Here is a 19,025-nt window from a genome sequence, read left to right as displayed (position 1 = left end):
TTCCGCAGAGCGACTCACGCGTGCGTGCTGCAGCTGAAACTCCACTATGGCCTGCTGCTGCTCGCACAGTCTTTCCAGCATGTGCAAGGTGGAGTTCCACCTTGTGGGCACGTCACATATGAGGCGGTGAGCGGGAAGGCCGAAGTTACGCTGCAGCGCTGCCAGGCGAGCAGCAGCAGGGTGAGAACGCCGAAAGTGCGCACAAACGGCCCGCACTTTCTGCAGCAGCTCTGACATATCGGGGTAGTTTTTAAGGAACTTCTGCACCAACAAATTCAGCACATGCGCCAGGCAAGGGATGTGCGTCAAACCGGCTAGGCCCAGAGCTGCTATGAGATTTCGCCCGTTATCGCACACCACCAGGCCGGGCTTGAGGCTCGCTGGCAGCAACCACTCATTTGTCTGCTGTTCCATACTCCTCCACAACTCCTGCGCGGTGTGTGGTTTGTCCCCCAAACAGGCAAGTTTCTTTCTCATTTAAGGTTTGCGCACCTATTTTTCTTTTCATCATTGATCACACACCTTTACAGGTCAGCTGCGTCCTTTTGGAAATGGATATCTTTGAATATCATAGTTCCCGCAAACTAGCAGTGGATGATGTATTTATTAGAACTAAACCTGAATCCACTGATCTCAGAGGAATATTCATGCGAATAAAAAATGTAATGGTGGCAGAATTACATGCCGCATGGGATATAGTCTTCCTAGAGAAGTATATAGATGAAAAAATGGTTCCCCATAGCCTCAGGTGGAACATTAATCCCGATCAAGGGGATACAGAGCTTCTTGAGTGGAGTCAGTTCTTCAATGGAGCAGGCATTAGCCTACTAAGTTTCCTTGTTGATAGAAAAAGGAGGAAAACCATTAGACTCAACAAGGAGATTCTAGAAATTAAGGAGAAACTGACACCATTCAAAGAAGAAGAGGCCTACAAAATTTACACTAAAGAACTTAGAGAGATCCTCGCCATGGAGGAGGAGGAACAAAAAATAAAGAAAAGAAAAAAGTACTTTCGGGATGTGGAAGATTATAACTCCACCCGTGTGTTCAAATGGCAATTGAACACTGGGGAAAAATTTGGCTCCACCTCTAGCGGTTTAGCTAATCCCGAGGTTATTGGTACCAACTCTAAAGAGACACAGGAAACTATGAGTTCCAATAACCAAAAACTCCCTTCTATGGGAGATGCGGTACCCTCCACGTCTGGAGCCCATTACTCCAAATTCAAACCTCTAAAAGAGTCTGTTTCCTTAAAAGGGAAGGGAAACAGTGTTAAAGGGTCTAAACACCCTCAAGTGAAAAACTTAAGGTGGGAAGAGGAAGGTCATAAACCCACTAGACATCATGCCTCACCCTCTCCTAAATCATCCAGGAGATCTTCCCTGGACTATGAAGGAAACTATCCTGGACCTTCATATCAAGATCCAAGACAGCTAGTGTCTCATAACAGATATGAATCTTTGCAAGAAGACACTGAAGAGAGTGAAGATGATGAATATGAACCTCCAAATAATTATCAAAAAAATACCCCCATTAGCCAGAAACCGAGGGGTTTTTTAGGGAAGGGCCACAACAAAGGCAAAAGAAAAAAACGAGGGGGTGCAGAGGAGGTGACTCCCGGAAAAAGAAAAAGATGAAAGGGCAGGGCATCTTTAATTTAAGTGGAATCACGCTAACAGACTCTGAGCAACGTACCCTTGATAAAGGCTTAAAATATGCACCAACGAAAGGTATCAACAAATTTGACACATTTATTGATGTGCACAAATTTGTCAGAAAACTTAATGTGAAGAGACATTTTCTATCAAACGCTAGGGAAAGAAATTATACCAGCTATGAAGTCTCTCCATATACCCATACCAAACTTAAAAATGCCTCACTTTTCAACCCTTCAGGTGTAAAAAGTAGCAACATCACGGTATTTAAAGACCTTGTTCTGAAAGACCTAGATGAAGCCAAATTTCACCATCATCGTCAGAAGGATTTAATGACAGGAGTTAAGTCATTGTGTGAACGGAAAGACTTAATTATCCGCCCAGCTGACAAAGGAGGCGGAGTTGTACTGCTTAAAAAAGAGGATTACATAGAGGAAATGGATCGCTTGCTGTCTGACAGCGACACATATCGGATACTTCCAAATGATCCAACCTATTCATATAAGAGACAACTAGAGCGGTTGATCTTGAGGGGTCACCAAGAGGGCATTCTCAATGATAAAGAGAAAGAACATCTTGTTCCTTTAGCCCCGAGAATCCCACTTATTTATTATTTACCCAAGGTCCACAAAAGTTTAATAAAACCTCCGGGCCGTCCAATAATAAGTGGTATAGACTCGGTGACCTCTCGAATAGGGAAATACGTGGATCATTTCCTCCAACCTCTGGTACAACAAACCCCTGCGTACCTGAAAGATACGTCCCAATGCATCCAGGAACTCACAAACCTGGACGTAGAAGGTGAGGTATTGATGGTTACAGCGGATGTTTCATCCCTGTATACCATCATACCTCACCAGATGGGATATGAGGCAGTCAGCACTTTTTTGGAAAGCAATTACGACCTCCCACTTAAACAGAAAATATTCATTCTCGAGTTATTGCAATTCGGAATGGAGCATAATTATTTTTTCTATGGTGGGAATTTCTATTTACAACAGACTGGCGTGGCAATGGGAGCCAAATTTGCTCCCAGCCTTGCCAATCTGTTTATGGCACTCTGGGAGGACCGCAACATTTATGCCGCTAGAGAACCCAACATCTTTCTATGGAGAAGATACATAGATGATGTTTTATTGCTGTGGAAAGGTGACATCTCTTCTCTTCAATTATTTATGGAACGACTGAACTGTAATGATTGGGGCATTCGCCTCACTTATCAGTTCAGTGAAACATCCATAAATTTCCTAGATCTTGTTATATACAGGATGGGAAGTAAATTTGGTACGAGAACCTTCTTTAAACCCACGGACAAGAACGGGTTCATCTCCCTGGATAGTTGCCACCACCCCAATTGGCTAACCTCGGTCCCCATTAGCCAATTTAGGAGGATACGTCGTAACTGCACCGACTCCCAAGATTTTGAGGTACAAAGTAAAATATTGAAGTATAGATTTGTGGAAAAGGGGTTCAAAGAGGAAATTCTGGAACAAAATATCCTTCAAGTTAAAAACGTACCCCAAAAAGAGTTAGTGGTGTCCAAACCCAAACCAAAAAGTGCCTTTTCTAAGTTTGAATATGCCTTTATTACCTCATTTTCAACTGGCTACAGGTGGGTCAATCACACCTTCAGGAAGTATTGGCATATATTAAAAGGAGACAAAATACTAGGACCAACACTTCCTGAGAGACCCCCTATTATCTTCAGGAGGACTAAGAATTTGAAAGACATTATCGCCCCTACTCCAGTAGAGAAACCCACCATCCCGAAAATGTTTTCTAATATGAAAGGATTTTTTCCTTGCAAGAAATGTCGGGTTTGCAAAGAGTTGAATACACAGAGAACTCAGTCCTTCAACTCCACAGTTACCAAGAAAAAATATGACATCCAAAACTTTACCACCTGCCATCACAAAGGGGCTGTGTATCTCCTAACGTGCGGATGTGGATTACAGTATGTTGGGAGAACGATCAGGACCCCCAGCATCAGAATAGGTGAACATCTCACCAACATACAAATAGGTTTCCCTGGTCATAGTCTCTCTTTCCATCATGATAAGTGTCACAACAGAAGCTACTCAAAATTGAAAGCCGTTGTGATTGAGTGCTATTCCCCACACTGGAGGGGGAGTGACATGAAGAGATCTATTTCCAGGAGAGAAACGTTTTGGATTCATGAACTAAAATGCTATCAACCATGGGGTATGAATGTGGAATGGGACATTAATGCCCACATTAACAATGAATAACCACACACCCACATAGGACAATAACATTCCAAGTTCTGTCTTTTCTGGTCAATTTTTCCCTTCCCGCCCTGATTTATTACCTTTCCTTTTCCTCTTTATGTTTGAAACTATGTGCCTATATAAGTTTTTATAATGTCATTACATGTTTTTATTAGCATTTAGGCCATATACGTTTGTATAAATGTGAAATTGGTGGATGGAGACTTCTGGTGTCACACACCTCAAAAAATTACACAACGTTTGATGACCTAAGATGTTTTTTAATTTTTATATATTTTTTATATATTTTTATATATCAAGAGTTAATAAAAATGTTTTAGCCAATATTAAAGCCACTTCTGGGTCTCTAGACAAAGACCGTGGTATTTTTAGGGAATTTAATGTGTTAAGTTTAAACCCTTTTTAATTTAAACCGAATAGTTTTTACATCTGTCATATATTTCAAATAAGAGAATTCTGTTTGCCTTTTATTTAGAATGGATTGCTTTTTTGATATTTATAATGACAGATGAAATTGCTTGCCTTCATATACAATTCTAACATTTCTGGCACCGATAAGGACAGATACGTTTTTTTCCCTTATACTCCGGTGTTATGGATGATTAGCTTTGTTGACATCCGATGTGATTGGCCGCAGAAGCCTCCGGAAGTGCTTTTTAGAACTTCCGGGTCTTCATCTCAACACACCCTGATTGGCTAACATTTGAACCGGAAGTGTGTCATAACACTTCCGGGTCTCCGCCACGGCCGCACCGGAAGTGTCCATCAGCCACATTATTTACATGAGAGATGCGAGCAGCACGGCCACAGCTCCAGTCCCAGAAGCCGACTTGTTAGTGGAAACGCGTCGGGGGGAGCTAGCCGTGTTGCCATTGATCCCGGACTTACTGCAGAGGTCCTCGATCCAAAATATATACATATGCTGTTTTTTCTCCTGAAAATGTAAGTGTTACTCTTTCTTATTGGTTCAATAAAGTGAGGTAATGCACTATAGTTCCCTTCTCTTCCTTGGGCATGTTCTTGGTGGCGATATCCCCTTGAGTGGAAGCCTCTAGATCCCCACATTTTGGAAGTAGATGGTCGCTTCATTCCTCTTGTGGATTATCTCCTACAAGCTGACCTTAACGGACTCCAGGGTTATACAATATATGTTTGCATCTCTCCACCATCTGGTAAGAGTCCCTTCTTAACACTGGGTGCATCACGTGTACATTAGAGCACTGTCTGGATCACCGTTTGGGAAGAGGTTACCCTTACCCTCCATCACTCCCCAACCCCACTATATTCTTTGGATTTTCAAGACCTTTGCACAGTCTCACCATTTGGAATATAGACTTTGTTTTCAGCTGAACATCAGCAATCACCATTTTTGTGAACATTTGTGTTCCTTAATTTTTAGCGCACTTTGTAATTGATGTTTTTCATTTGTTACAACCTTTTCACATATTTATATTATTTCAGTGCTGCTTTTTCCCACTTTCTTTCTCATTTAAGGTTCGCGCACCTATTTTTCTTTTCATCAAGTTGTAAAACTGCCTGCTGTCGTTTACCCCTGGCCGTGCTGAAGTTGGTGGTGAAGGTGTTACGCTGTCCGGATGAGGAGGCGGTAGAGGATGAGGAAGCGGAGTAGGAGGAGTTAGGAACAGGAGGCAAACTGAAGCGCCCTGCAATCCTCGGTGGTGGAAGGACATGCGCCAAATTGCTATCCGCCTCAGGCCCATCCGCCACTGCATTTACCCAGTGTGCCGTTAGGGAGATATAACGCCCCTGACCGTGCTTACTGGTCCACGTATCGGTAGTTAGGTGGACCTTGGCACAGATGGCGTTGCGCAGTGCACACCTGATTTTTTCCCCCACTTGGTTGTGCAGGGAAGGGATGGCTTGCCTGGAAAAGTAGTGGCGGCTGGGCACGACGTACTGTGGGACAGCCACCGACATAAGGTTTTTAAAACTGTGCGTCTCCACCAGACGGAATGACAGCATTTTTAAAGGCCAATAATTTTGAAATGCTGGCATTCAGGGCCAGGGATCGCGGGTGGGTAGGGGGGTACTTCCTCTTCCTCTCAAGTGTTTGGGAGATGGAAAGCTGAACGCTTCCACGGGACATTGTGGAGATGGTTGTTGGTGACCAGGTGGTGGTGTTGCTGACAGATCGTCTGTTTGCGGGGTGGCAGGTGCCGGTATGACTACAGATGTGGCTGGAGCGGCCGAGACTGCAGCAGAAGAGGAAGCAGGATGAGCCAGAGACGTTTCTTGGTTTTGAAGGTGTGTACTCCACTGCAGCTCGTGCTTTGCACTTAGATGCCTGATCATGCAGGTTGTGCTCAGGTTGAGAAGGTTTATGCCTCGCTTCAAGCTCTGATTGCACAGGGTGCAAACCACTCGTGTCCTGTCATCAGCACATTTTCTAAAGAACTTCCACGCTAGAGAACTCCTTTGAGCTGACTTTGGTGCGCTCGTTCCCTTGCTGCGTTGGGCAGTAGCGGGCGTAGTGTCTAGGGCACGGCCGCTCCGCTTCTGCACCCTGCTCCCTCTTCTGCTGTGCTGGTGGCTCTGTGCGACCACCGCCTCTTCCTCCAAACTACTCAGGTCACCTGCATGACGTTCATTCCATGTGGGGTCGAGGACCTCATCGTCCTCCACATCATCTTCCACCCAGTCTTCACCCCTGCCCTCCTTGTCGGTCTCCACAATGCTGAATGCCGCAGCAGTTGGCACCTGCGTTTCGTCATCATCGGAGATGTGCTGCGATGGTCCTTGCATGTACTCATCTTGAGAAATAAGTGGTTGGGCATCGCTGCACTCAATCTCTTCCACTTCTGGGGCAGGGCTAGGTGGATGGCCCTGGGAAACCCTGCTGACAGAGTCATCAAAAAGAAGAAGAGACTGCTGTATGGCTTGGGGCTCAGACTGCTTGCCTGATTTGCAAGGGGGTGAGGTGAAAGACGGTTGGACATCGGCTGCAGGTGCCAACTGTGACCTTTCTGCAGTAGACTGGGTGGGAGACAATGTGAAGGAACTGGAGGCACTGTCAGCAGCAAACCAATCTACTATCGCCTCCACTTGTTCTGGCCTCATCACTTCTAGGGGCGTATGATGCCCTACCAAATACCGATGCAGGTTCTGTCGCCTACTCACACTTGAGGAAGGTGTTTCACTTGTGCGTGTAGCTGGCACAGATCGACCACGTCCTCTCCTTGCAACAGGAGCTCTACCAGCAGCACCACGACCCAGGCCACGGCCCTTATTTGACGGTCTCCTTATATTTCTGTAATTTAAGATCTTGCCCTAGAAAGGTTTTTATTGAATAGCGGAATAGGAAATATGATCCAAAAAAGTGTATGTATCTCGCACGTACAAAACCACACTAGGCCCCAATTACTATTGTTTCTACCCCTAAAAGGATGGATGAGGAGTAGGAGGAGTATGGAACAGACAGCACCCTCAAATCTTCAGAAGTATGAGACGAACCTCAAAAACTTGGAAAGGTGGATCTCACACGTACCGACACAGACTATCACGCAATTTAATTGATCCCCAAAGGATTTAATTGAATAGCGGAATAGAAAATATGATCAAAAAGAAAGTGTATGTATCTCACACGTACACCACCACACTAGGCCCCAATTACTATTGTTTGTACCCCTAAAAGGATGGTTGAGCAGTAGGAGGAGGAGTATGGAACAGGCAGCACCCTCAAATCTTCAGAAGTATGAGATGAACCCCAAAAACTTGGAAAGGTGGATCTCACACGTACCGACACAGACTATCACGCAATTTAATTGATCCCCAAAGGTTTTAATTGAATAGCGGAATAGAAAATATGATCAAAAAGAAAGTGTATGTATCTTACACGTACACCACCACACTAGGCCCCAATTACTATTGTTTGTACCCCTAAAAGGATGGTTGAGCAGTAGGAGGAGGAGTATGGAACAGGCAGCACCCTCAAATCTTCAGAAGTATGAGATGAACCCCAAAAACTTGGAAAGGTGGATCTCACACGTACCGACACAGACTATCACGCAGTTTAATTGATCCCCAAAGGTTTTAATTGAATAGCGGAATAGAAAATATGATCAAAAAGAAAGTGTATGTATCTCACACGTACACCACCACACTAGGCCCCAATTACTATTGTTTGTACCCCTAAAAAGATGGTTGAGCAGTAGGAGGAGGAGTATGGAACAGGCAGCACCCTCAAATCTTCAGAAGTATGAGATGAACCCCAAAAACTTGGAAAGGTGGATCTCACACGTACCGACACAGACTATCACGCAATTTAATTGATCCCCAAAGGTTTTAATTGAATAGCGGAATAGAAAATATGATCAAAAAGAAAGTGTATGTATCTCACACGTACACCACCACACTAGGCCCCAATTACTATTGTTTGTACCCCTAAAAGGATGGTTGAGCAGTAGGAGGAGGAGTATGGAACAGGCAGCACCCTCAAATCTTCAGAAGTATGAGATGAACCCCAAAAACTTGGAAAGGTGGATCTCACACGTACCGACACAGACTATCACGCAATTGAATTGATCCCCAAAGGTTTTAATTGAATAGCGGAATAGAAAATATGATCAAAAAGAAAGTGTATGTATCTCACACGTACACCACCACACTAGGCCCCAATTACTATTGTTTGTACCCCTAAAAGGATGGTTGAGCAGTAGGAGGAGGAGTATGGAACAGGCAGCACCCTCAAATCTTCAGAAGTATGAGATGAACCCCAAAAACTTGGAAAGGTGGATCTCACACGTACCGACACAGACTAACACGCAATTTAATTGATCCCCAAAGGTTTTAATTGAATAGCGGAATAGAAAATATGATCAAAAAGAAAGTGCATGTATCTCACACGTACACCACCACACTAGGCCCCAATTACTATTGTTTGTACCCCTAAAAGGATGGTTGAGCAGTAGGAGGAGGAGTATGGAACAGGCAGCACCCTCAAATCTTCAGAAGTATGAGATTGTGTTCACTGTACCCCACAAAGATTGTGTTCACTGCACCCCACAAAGATTGTGTTCACTGCACCTCAAAAAGGATTTTGTTCACTGCACCCCACAAAGATTGTGTTCACTGCACCCTAAAAGGATTTTGTTCACTGCACCCCAAAAAGATTGTGTTCACTGTACCCCCCAAAGATTGTGTTCACTGCACCCCACAAAGATTCTGTTCACTGTACCCCACAAAGATTGTGTTCACTGCACCCCACAAAGGATTTTGTTCACTGCACCCCAAAAAGATTGTGTTCACTGCACCCCAAAAAGGATGTTGTTCACTGCACCCCAAAAAGGATTTTGTTCACTGCACCCCAAAAAGATTGTGTTCACTGCACCCCACAAAGATTGTGTTCACTGCACCCCACAAAGGATTTTGTTCACTGCACCCCAAAAAGATTGTGTTCACTGTACCCCACAAAGATTGTGTTCACTGCACCCCACAAAGATTCTGTTCACTGTACCCCACAAAGATTGTGTTCACTGCACCCTAAAAGGATTTTGTTCACTGCACCCAAAAAGGATGTTGTTCACTGCACCCCAAAAAGGATTTTATTCACTGCACCCCAAAAAGGATGTTGTTCACTGCACCCCAAAAAGGATTTTGTTCACTGCACCCCAAAAAGGATGTTGTTCACTGCACCCCAAAAATGATTTTGTTCACTGCACCCCAAAAAGATTGTGTTCACTGCACCCCACAAAGATTGTGTTCACTGCACCCCACAAAGGATTTTGTTCACTGCACCCCAAAAAGATTGTGTTCACTGCACCCAAAAAAGGATTTTGTTCACTGCACCCCAAAAAGGATGTTGTTCACTGCACCCCAAAAAGGATTTTGTTCACTGCACCCCAAAAAGATTGTGTTCACTGCACCCCACAAAGATTTTGTTCACTGCACCCACAAAGGATTTTGTTCACTGCACCCCAAAAAGATTGTGTTCACTGTACCCCCCAAAGATTGTGTTCACTGCACCCCACAAAGATTCTGTTCACTGTACCCCACAAAGATTGTGTTCACTGCACCCTAATAGGATTTTGTTCACTGCACCCCCAAAAGGATGTTGTTCACTGCACCCCAAAAAGGATTTTGTTCACTGCACCCCAAAAAGGATGTTGTTCACTGCACCCCAAAAAGGATTTTGTTCACTGCACCCCAAAAATATTGTGTTCACTGCACCCCACAAAGGATTTTGTTCACTGCACCCCAAAAAGGATTTTGTTCACTGCACCCCAAAAAGGATGTTGTTCACTGCACCCCAAAAAGATTGTGTTCACTGCACCCCACAAAGATTGTGTTCACTGCACCCCACAAAGGATTTTGTTCACTGCACCCCAAAAAGATTGTGTTCACTGCACCCCAAAAAGGATGTTGTTCACTGCACCCCAAAAAGGATTTTGTTCACTGCACCCCAAAAAGATTTTGTTCACTGCACCCCAAAAAGGATGTTGTTCACTGCACCCCAAAAATATTGTGTTCACTGCAGCCCAAAAAGATTGTGTTCACTGCAGCTCACACACAGAAAAATGGATGTGGATCACTGACACCTGCCTATCTCCTATCCCACACCACACAGCAATATCGATTGTAGTTTGTAGAACACAGTTTCCCTAAAATTCAGCAACAGCCTCTCCCTAACAGGATTGAGAAGAGATCGTAGATCAGGATTGAGTGCAGAGTCACCCCACCCCCCACACAGCAATATCGATTGTACTTTGTAGAAGACACTGACCCTATAATTCAGCAGACTCTATCCCTAAAATGCCTACAACTCGCCCTGCCTAAACACTCCGACCTGTCCCTCAATTCTATCCGGACACAAATGTTTTTTTCCTGCCTGTCTTTCCCTAATCAGCAGCCAGCACGTTGATGTGTGCTCTGTCCCTGATCTAAGCAGCAGAATGACGCTGCTGCGGCTGCCTCGAACTTATAAAGACTTGGTCACATGCTTCAGACGGCCAATCACAGCTACTGAGACATTTGCAGGCATGGCTGGGATGGCTTAAGGCACACCAGTTAAACGATTGTTGATTGGCTGTTGAAAGCCCGCCATGAAAACAGCGCCAAAGCATGCAAAACCCGGAAATAAAACGACCGAACACGGATTTTTACCCGAACATACAGTAAAGTGTCCGTGTCCGTGTTCGGGTACAAAAAATCCAATTATTCGGTACGAACACGAATAATACAGTCCGTGTTCGCTCAACACTAATCAGAACCTCTTCCACGACATACAAGAGAATATGTGCTTGGAGATATAGAGACTGTCGATTTCAGGACTTTTTGATGACTTTAACAATGACTTTAGAAGTTGAGGGGTTCCCTGGATTGAACCTGAAGTTGAATTTATCTGTTTTACCATCTGTATTCCATCTTTAATCGAAGCTATGTAAATCGTATTATTTATTTTACTACTTGTGTCTATTCTTAATTATTGTACTTCATCCACAAATCTGAAAGGGTATATATATTGAATCTGCCAATAAATGAATATATGTAACATGAAAATTAACCCTTTGTTACAGAGGGAATTCTGATTGAATGACTGTCATGTATGGGGACTCTAATGTAAGGTGGGCTCTGATGGGATCTTGATTGGTTGGTTGAACTAGATGGACTTGTGTCTTTTTTGAGCCAGACTAACTATGTAAGTATGTGATGTCATAGGCAAGAACACTTAACCTAGCGGTATTCCCGAGTGTGGCTCGGGGTTAACTTTCAGTACCAAAAGCGGTACCCCCGAGCCACACTCGGGATTACCCCAGAATTACACTCACCTTCCCTGTGATCCCCCGCCGTCCTCCCCCGCCGTCCTCCCCGGCAACCTCACTCTCCCTCCCCGCTCTGTGCACGGCTGATTGCCGGCACCTGCCTTCCGGTTCCATTCCCTGCGAGCGTTGCGACGCAGGGGGGTGGAACCGGCGGCAAATTCAAAAATGTAAATACACCAAATGAGATGATACAAAGCTGTGATCCTAACGGATTACATTGTATTATCCCATTTCACCACAGGATTTCACCTGGTGACTTTTCCAGTGGCCTGCCTTTGCTTTTCCAGTGCTTTGTGCCTGGAAAATAGAGAACGACCATGGCGTCCAAAAAGCGTTCTTTTTGCGCAAAAGCACTTTTAGACGAATTGGAAAACAGCGACAGCGAAACGGAGTTACTTGAAGAACTGAGCGATAGCGATTGGTGGGAAAATTCATCATCAGGTACGGAAAGTGAGGACAGCGATGACTCTGATGTCTCTTTCTGGCACATCGCTCCATTGGAAATTCTGAAGAAACATTTGATATTCTTCCCAAATTCCACAAGCGATGTGCCAGAAAGAGACATCAGAATCGTTGCTGTCGTCACTTTCCATACCTGATGACCAATTTTCCCACCAATCGCTATCGCTCAGTTCTTCAAGTAACTCAGTTTCGCTGTCGCTGTTTTCCAGTTTGTCTAAAACCGCTTTTTGCGCCAAAAAAAAAACGCTTTTTGGATGCCATGGTCGTTCTCTATTTTCCAGGCACAAAGAACTGGAAAAGCACAGGCAAGGCGCTGGAAAAGTCACCAGGTGAAATCCTGTGGTGAAATGGGATGACACAGTGTAATCCGTTAGGATCACAGCTTTCTATCATCTCATTTGGTGTATTTACATTTTTTAAATTGCCGCCGGTTCCACCCCCTGCGTCGCAACGCTCACAGGGAAGGGAACCGGACGACAGTTGCCGGCATCCGCTGAGCACACAGTGGGGGGACAGCGGGGGAGGACGGCGGGGGATCGCAGGGGAAGGTGAGTTTTAAAATGTAAAACAACAGATTTCCATGCAAAACAATGTACTGCTTTTAGCACAGAAATCTGGATATAATCAGACCGCCAGGGAGGTTAAAGTAATGCAGTGCCGAATCACAAAAATGGCCTGGTCATTAAGGGCGGAAATCTCCTGGTCCAGAAGTGGTTAATAGGCCAACTGTTTTTTTTTTTTTTTTCTGTTTGGGTGGAGTTTTGCTTTAACTAATAGAAATATATGGAAGTGAAAAAAAGATAAATACAATTCGTAATACATTATTTTTGTAGTACTCACATTGATTAGTAAAGTCGAACATAGAGGACTCTTCTGTTCCCATTTCATTAGTTGCAGCACAGATATATTCTTCTATTGTTGTATTCTTCACAGATATTTTATCCCCGTGTCCATGTAATACTTTCCTACCTTCACCAATCCGGTACCAGGTGTAATTATTTACCGGAGGATTGGCTTGACTTGAACAAATCAGTGTGACATCATTGCCTTCTTGTGTGTTCATCTTATCATCAACTGAAATGGTGACGTTCCTAGGACGATCTGTGCAGTAATAAATCATATATGGCATGATTTATAAAGTATTCTATAAATAAAATAGTATAGCATATATTGCTGAAATAAAATTTGTACAACATGTTTCATGGCTGGTGGGAGGGGCCGGCGGCTTCCTGAAAACATCACAGCACCCGCCACAGTACTTCTCCCAAGAGCCCTCAGCCCTGGTGCAAGCAGTGAGCTGCTTCTTGGGAGGAGTTAGGCATATAAAATGGATGGATGTCAGCCTGGAGGAGTGGGTAGTAGGGATGATCGAACTTTTGAAAAGTTCGTTTCGACCAGAACATCCGAATTTCCCCGAAAGTTCGGTTCGGATTCCAGAACCCCATTGAAATCAATTGGACCCGAACTTCTGGAATCAAAAAACACCATTTTGAAGCCCTAAAACCCAATAAATGCCCCTAAAAAGTGCCTAGGGTTCTGGGTCATGCCCCAGGGACTATGAATCAGGCAAAAAAAAGTTCTTAAAAATTGTCGTTTTGATAGAGAGCCAATTATTGAAAAAAATATTGAAAAAAATATTCTTTGAATTTAGTGTCTGGGGGGTCTAAAAAGTGTACCTGTGAAGTTTCAGCTCTGCAGCATGTCCGGAACCAGAAGTTACCCTCCTTTCACACCTAGGCATTTTTGTTTCAGGCATTTTTTGGGCGTTTGGAGGCAGGCATGACATCTGAACTTCTGTATAGGGGTATATATATATATATATATATATATATATATATATATATATATATATATATATATATGTGTGTGTGTGTGTGTGTGTGTATATATATATATATATATATATATATATATATATATGTGTGTGTGTGTATGTGTGTATATATATACATATATATATATACGTGTGTGTGTATATATACATATACACATATACATACATATATATATATATATATATATATATATATATGTATACCTCTAACCTAAAATCTGCATAGTGGGGTCACCCTGACGTGGCAGAGTTCGGTCACCCTGGTATGGCAGGGTGAGTCAGCTAAACGACACTACGGTCACCCTGACATGGAAGAGTTCGGTCACCCTGGTATGGCAGGCAGAGTCAGCTAAACTACACTACGGTTACCCTGACATGGCAGAGTCAGGTCACCTAAACTACACAACGGTCACCCTGACACCTTAAAGGTATCTCTACAAAAACTAGATTATTGAATCTAACTATACTGGTATATAGTACCCTAACTACACTGCATATCCCTTTACTCACACTAATAATTGCAAAATTACACTGGAGCTTTACAAGCAGCAGGAGAAAAACAAATGCTTCCACCCTCTTCCACAGCCCCTGTATTACAGTGCTAGAGATTTGGCGGGGCTATGTTTTATACTTGGGGGCGTATTCACTACTGATTGGCCTCTGGACCCCATAGTCACTCCAATCACATTCCTAGCAGACTCCTGCCCCCTCAATTGGCTTTTACTGATGTTTCTGGGCCAATCACGGGCTTTTAAAGCCCAGTTCCTGTCCCATTACATTTTGGGCGGCTCTGTGTAAGATTCTGGTACCTCTGGTACCCTTAATTTCCATTTCTTTTCAATATGCGTCCCACCTTTCTAATTAGGTGGTACGCATACACCTTTAAGACGGATGACGTCATCGCTGAGCGCCGCAGAGCGGCTATTTCAACCGCCGGCGTTCTCACTCACATCGTTCGTTCAACCTGCCTTGTGTATCCACATGCTTTCAAGCCTGTCTTGCTGTCGGAACCTCCAGCCGTTACTCTTGCCTGGAACAGACCGGAACCTCGCTACTGATCCCTGTATCTCGCTACCGGATCGTTCCCTCTCTACTGGACCCCTCTACTACTAACATTATTAGTGATAAGTACCCCACAGGGGAATCCTCCATAACCTTACTTATACTACCATCTATCATCTGCATTGATACATAGATTGCTAGCTCCTGAGTATACTATCATCTATCATCTGCACTGATACACAGATTGCTAGCTCTTGAGTCTACAACCATCTATCATCTGCACTGATACATAGATTACTTGCTCTTGAGTCTACTACCATCTATCATCTGCACTACTACACAGATTGCTAGCTCTTGAGTCTACTACCATCTATCCTTGCACTGGGTTAGTCTATCCTGTATTTGGCATCTGCTGTCCTTACCACCTGTTACCATACTCGATTACTAACCTATCTGCATTCTACCTAATACCATCTAGTACTCTCCTGAACAAACCTATCAAGTGCTTACCATCTTTATCACTGTTCACACCTGTCCCTTCAGCACATCACCTTCATACTGTCATATACATCTATCACTCCAGGAACATCTTATTGAGTGTGTATATATCTGTATGCTGAAGCTGACAGGCCCACAGTGATGAGTCTTGAGAGTTGGATCAGGTTATTCAACACATCTCTACATGACTACTGAGTGGAGATTTTGCAGCTGTAAATCCAGCCTACTACAAAAACGCAGGAGCGTTACAGATTGAACGAACCCGAAAAATGGATTCAGCAGAATTACCCACTCAAGTGACACAATTAACACAACAAGTAAATGCGTTAATACTTGCTATTACTGAAGTTAAAAAAGAGAATCAGACTTTGACGCAGCAGGTAACCCGTCTCTCACGGCTTACTGCTGTTCAGCCCCCTGAACCTAAAATAAACCCCCCTCTAGTGTTTACAGGTGATCGGAAAAAATTTAGTGAATTCAAAAACGCATGTCAATTGCTTTTTTTGTTAAAACCTCGTACATACACTACTGATCAAATTAAAGTCTGTACCGTTATTTCATACTTAACGGGTGATCCACGGGCCTGGGCAGACTCTCTCTTTGAGAAAAATGATCAGATTCTTAACTCCTATTCCTTATTTCTAGCAGAACTCGCTAGTTTATATGAAGATCCCAATAGGCAGAGTACTGCTGATATTCAATTGAGGGCTTTAAAACAAGGAAGGAGACCTGTAGAAGACTTTGTAGCAGAGTTCAAAAGATGGACCCTTGATTCAGGGTGGAATGATACATCTCTGTGAACTCAATTCAGACTCGGGTTATCAGAAGCTGTTAAAGACGAGCTCGCCCGAGCGGATTTACCCGGCACCTTGGATGCCTTGATACAACTTAGTATCAACATCGACAGACGGCTGCGAGAAAGAAGGGCTGAAAAAATGGGAATGCCATTATCTAGTCCCTCTCGGATTTAGGCCGTTGACCCTACTCCTATGGAGGTAGGAACCATACGCCCACCTTTATCAACTACTGAACGAGCCAGAAGAAGATCCAGAAATCTCTGCATGTACTGCGCATCCCCAGATCATTTGATAAGCATCTGTCCCCTTGTCCGCAAAAAAGAGGGTGAGTGTTCACATGTCTTGCTAGGAGGATTAACGACTTCTTTTTCTAACCCCAATCTTTTTGTTTATTTAACATTACAGTGGGACCAGACTAGGATCACCACCAAGGCTATGGTTGACACTGGATCTTGTGGAAACTATATTGATACACGTTTTGTTACCTTAAATAAAATACCTATTATTTCAAAACTTAAACCTGTTTCTGTTAGTTTCATTAACGGTATTCCACTGTCTACTGGTCCAATCACCAACCAGACACAGGCACTCCTTGCCACTGCCAATGAGTCTCATGTGGAGACCATTACTTTTGACATATTATCCTCACCCCATTTTTCCATTATTTTGGGACTTCCCTGGTTACACACACACCAACCAATCATAGATTGGAAAAGACGGACTTTGGCTTTCCCTTCTAACTATTGTGAGATTACGTGTAACCTCCCATCTTATGGAAAGATCCTGTCTGTGGTGTCAGATGAAATTGCACCATTATGCTATCAGGATCTGTCCGAAGTCTTCCTTGAGAAAAATGCTCAAGTGTTGCCTCCCCATAGGGATTATGATTGCACTATCAATCTACTCCCTAACATCAAATTGTAATGTTCTGGTACCTTTGGGTACCCTAATTACTCTTTCATAAGTGTATGCGCCCCACCAATCTCTTTTGGTAAGGTGCGCATACACCTTTAAGACCGATGCTGTCATCACTGAGCGCCGGACTGGATGGCTATTTAGATCGCCGGCTCTCACTCACATGTGTTCGTTCAAACTCCTTTGTGCCTTGATGGTAACCTGTCTTGAAGCTCTCATGCTTGCAAGCATACCTCGCTGTCGGAACCACGCTGCGCTGATCCCTGTATCCCGCTACCGGATCATCCGCTCTTGCTGAACCTCTCCTCTGCTACATTGCTATTAGTGATAAGTACCCCACAGGGGAAACCTCTATAACCTTTATACTAAAGCTTACACTATCTAGCTCTGCATACTAAGGACTATTACTAAATCTGCATTATCTAAGATTGCTAGCTCTTGAACCTACTATCACCTGTTCCTGCACTGGGTTGATCTCTCTTGTATGTCCACCTGCTACTCTGTCATCTGCTACCATACATGATTGCTAAACCTATCTGCATCCCATCTGTTACTATTTACTTTCAAGAACATTTCCTTTCAAGTGTCTGTCATCTACCATCTCTACCCAACCTGTCTCTTCAGTCTATCATCAATGTGATACTATATACATAAGTCACTCTAGGAAACATCTTATTGAGTGTGTGTATTTACTTGCTGAATTGAGATCCTCCACACATGATGAGTCATTGAGAGTTGGGAATGGTGTCTCAGCGTTTCTCTTACATGACTACTGAAGTGGAATATTTCTGCAGCTGAAAATCCACACCATACATAAAACGCAGGAGCGTTACAGATTGAACGAACCACAAATGGATTCAGCAGAAATAACCACTCAGGTGACACAATTAAAACAGCAAGTAACTGCGTTAATACACGCACTTGCTGAATTAAAAGAAGACAATCAGGCTCTGTCGCAGCAGGTAATTAGACTGACACAACTTACCTCTGCTCAGTCCCCTGAACCCAACTCCTTTGGTATTTACAGGCGATCGCAAAAAATTTTGCGAATTTAAAAACGCATGTGAGTTACTTTTCTTGCTAAAACCCCGTACCTACCTTACTGATCACATTAAGGTTTGTACTATTATTTCTTACCTAACAGGCGATCCTCGGGCCTGGGCAGACTCTCTTTTTGAAAAAAACGACCAGCTTCTCAACTCCTATGCCTTGTTCCTAGCAGAACTCACTAGCCTATATGATGATCCCAATAGGCAGAGTACTGCCGATTTTCAATTAAGATCTTTGAAACAAGGTGGGAGACCTGTAGAAGACTTTGTCGCAGAATTCAAGAGATGGACCCTTGATTCAGAATGGAATGATGCATCTCTGAAAACCCAATTTAGGCTTGGCCTATCAGAAGCCGTTAAAGACGAGCTCGCCCGAGCGGATCTGCCAAAAACCCTGGATGCATTGATACAACTCAGTATCACCATAGATAGAAGACTACGAGAAAGAAAGGCTGAGAAAATGGGAATGCCATTATCCAGTTCTTCTCGGATTTCGGCCGTTGACCCCGTTCCTATGGAGGTAGGAACCATACGCCCACCTCTATCAACTATGGAAAGAGCCAGAAGACGATCTGGTAATCTCTGCTTGTACTGTGCATCCCCGGATCACAAGATAAACGTCTGTCTACTAGTCTACAAAAAGAAGGGTGAGTGTTCACATGTCCTCCTAGGGGGATTGACAATTTCAATCACTAACCCTTACCTTTCTGTTTGCTTAACATTACAGTGGGACCAGAACAGGATTACTACTAAGGCCATGATTGACACAGGATCTTGTGGAAATTA

At 43.7% G+C, this 19,025-nt stretch overlaps 1 protein-coding gene across 1 annotated transcript in view; it reads right to left on the bottom strand.

Moving 5' to 3' along the window:
• LOC309567865 (sialic acid-binding Ig-like lectin 13) overlaps positions 1–19,025 on the bottom strand; it is a 169,822-nt gene that overhangs the window by 73,314 nt on the left and 77,483 nt on the right. Inside the window, exon 5 of the mRNA XM_082273369.1 lies at positions 12,985–13,245. Coding sequence (XP_082129495.1) covers positions 12,985–13,245 — 261 coding nt within the window. The remainder of the gene's footprint in view (positions 1–12,984; positions 13,246–19,025) is intronic.

The sequence above is a fragment of the Pelophylax lessonae genome (genome assembly GCF_965119305.1).
Source record: "Pelophylax lessonae genome assembly, chromosome: 12".
In the NCBI taxonomy this organism is placed as follows: Eukaryota; Metazoa; Chordata; class Amphibia; order Anura; family Ranidae; genus Pelophylax; species Pelophylax lessonae.
The sequence above is the reverse complement of the archived record's forward strand: the minus strand, read 5'-3'. Positions and strand labels throughout refer to the sequence as shown.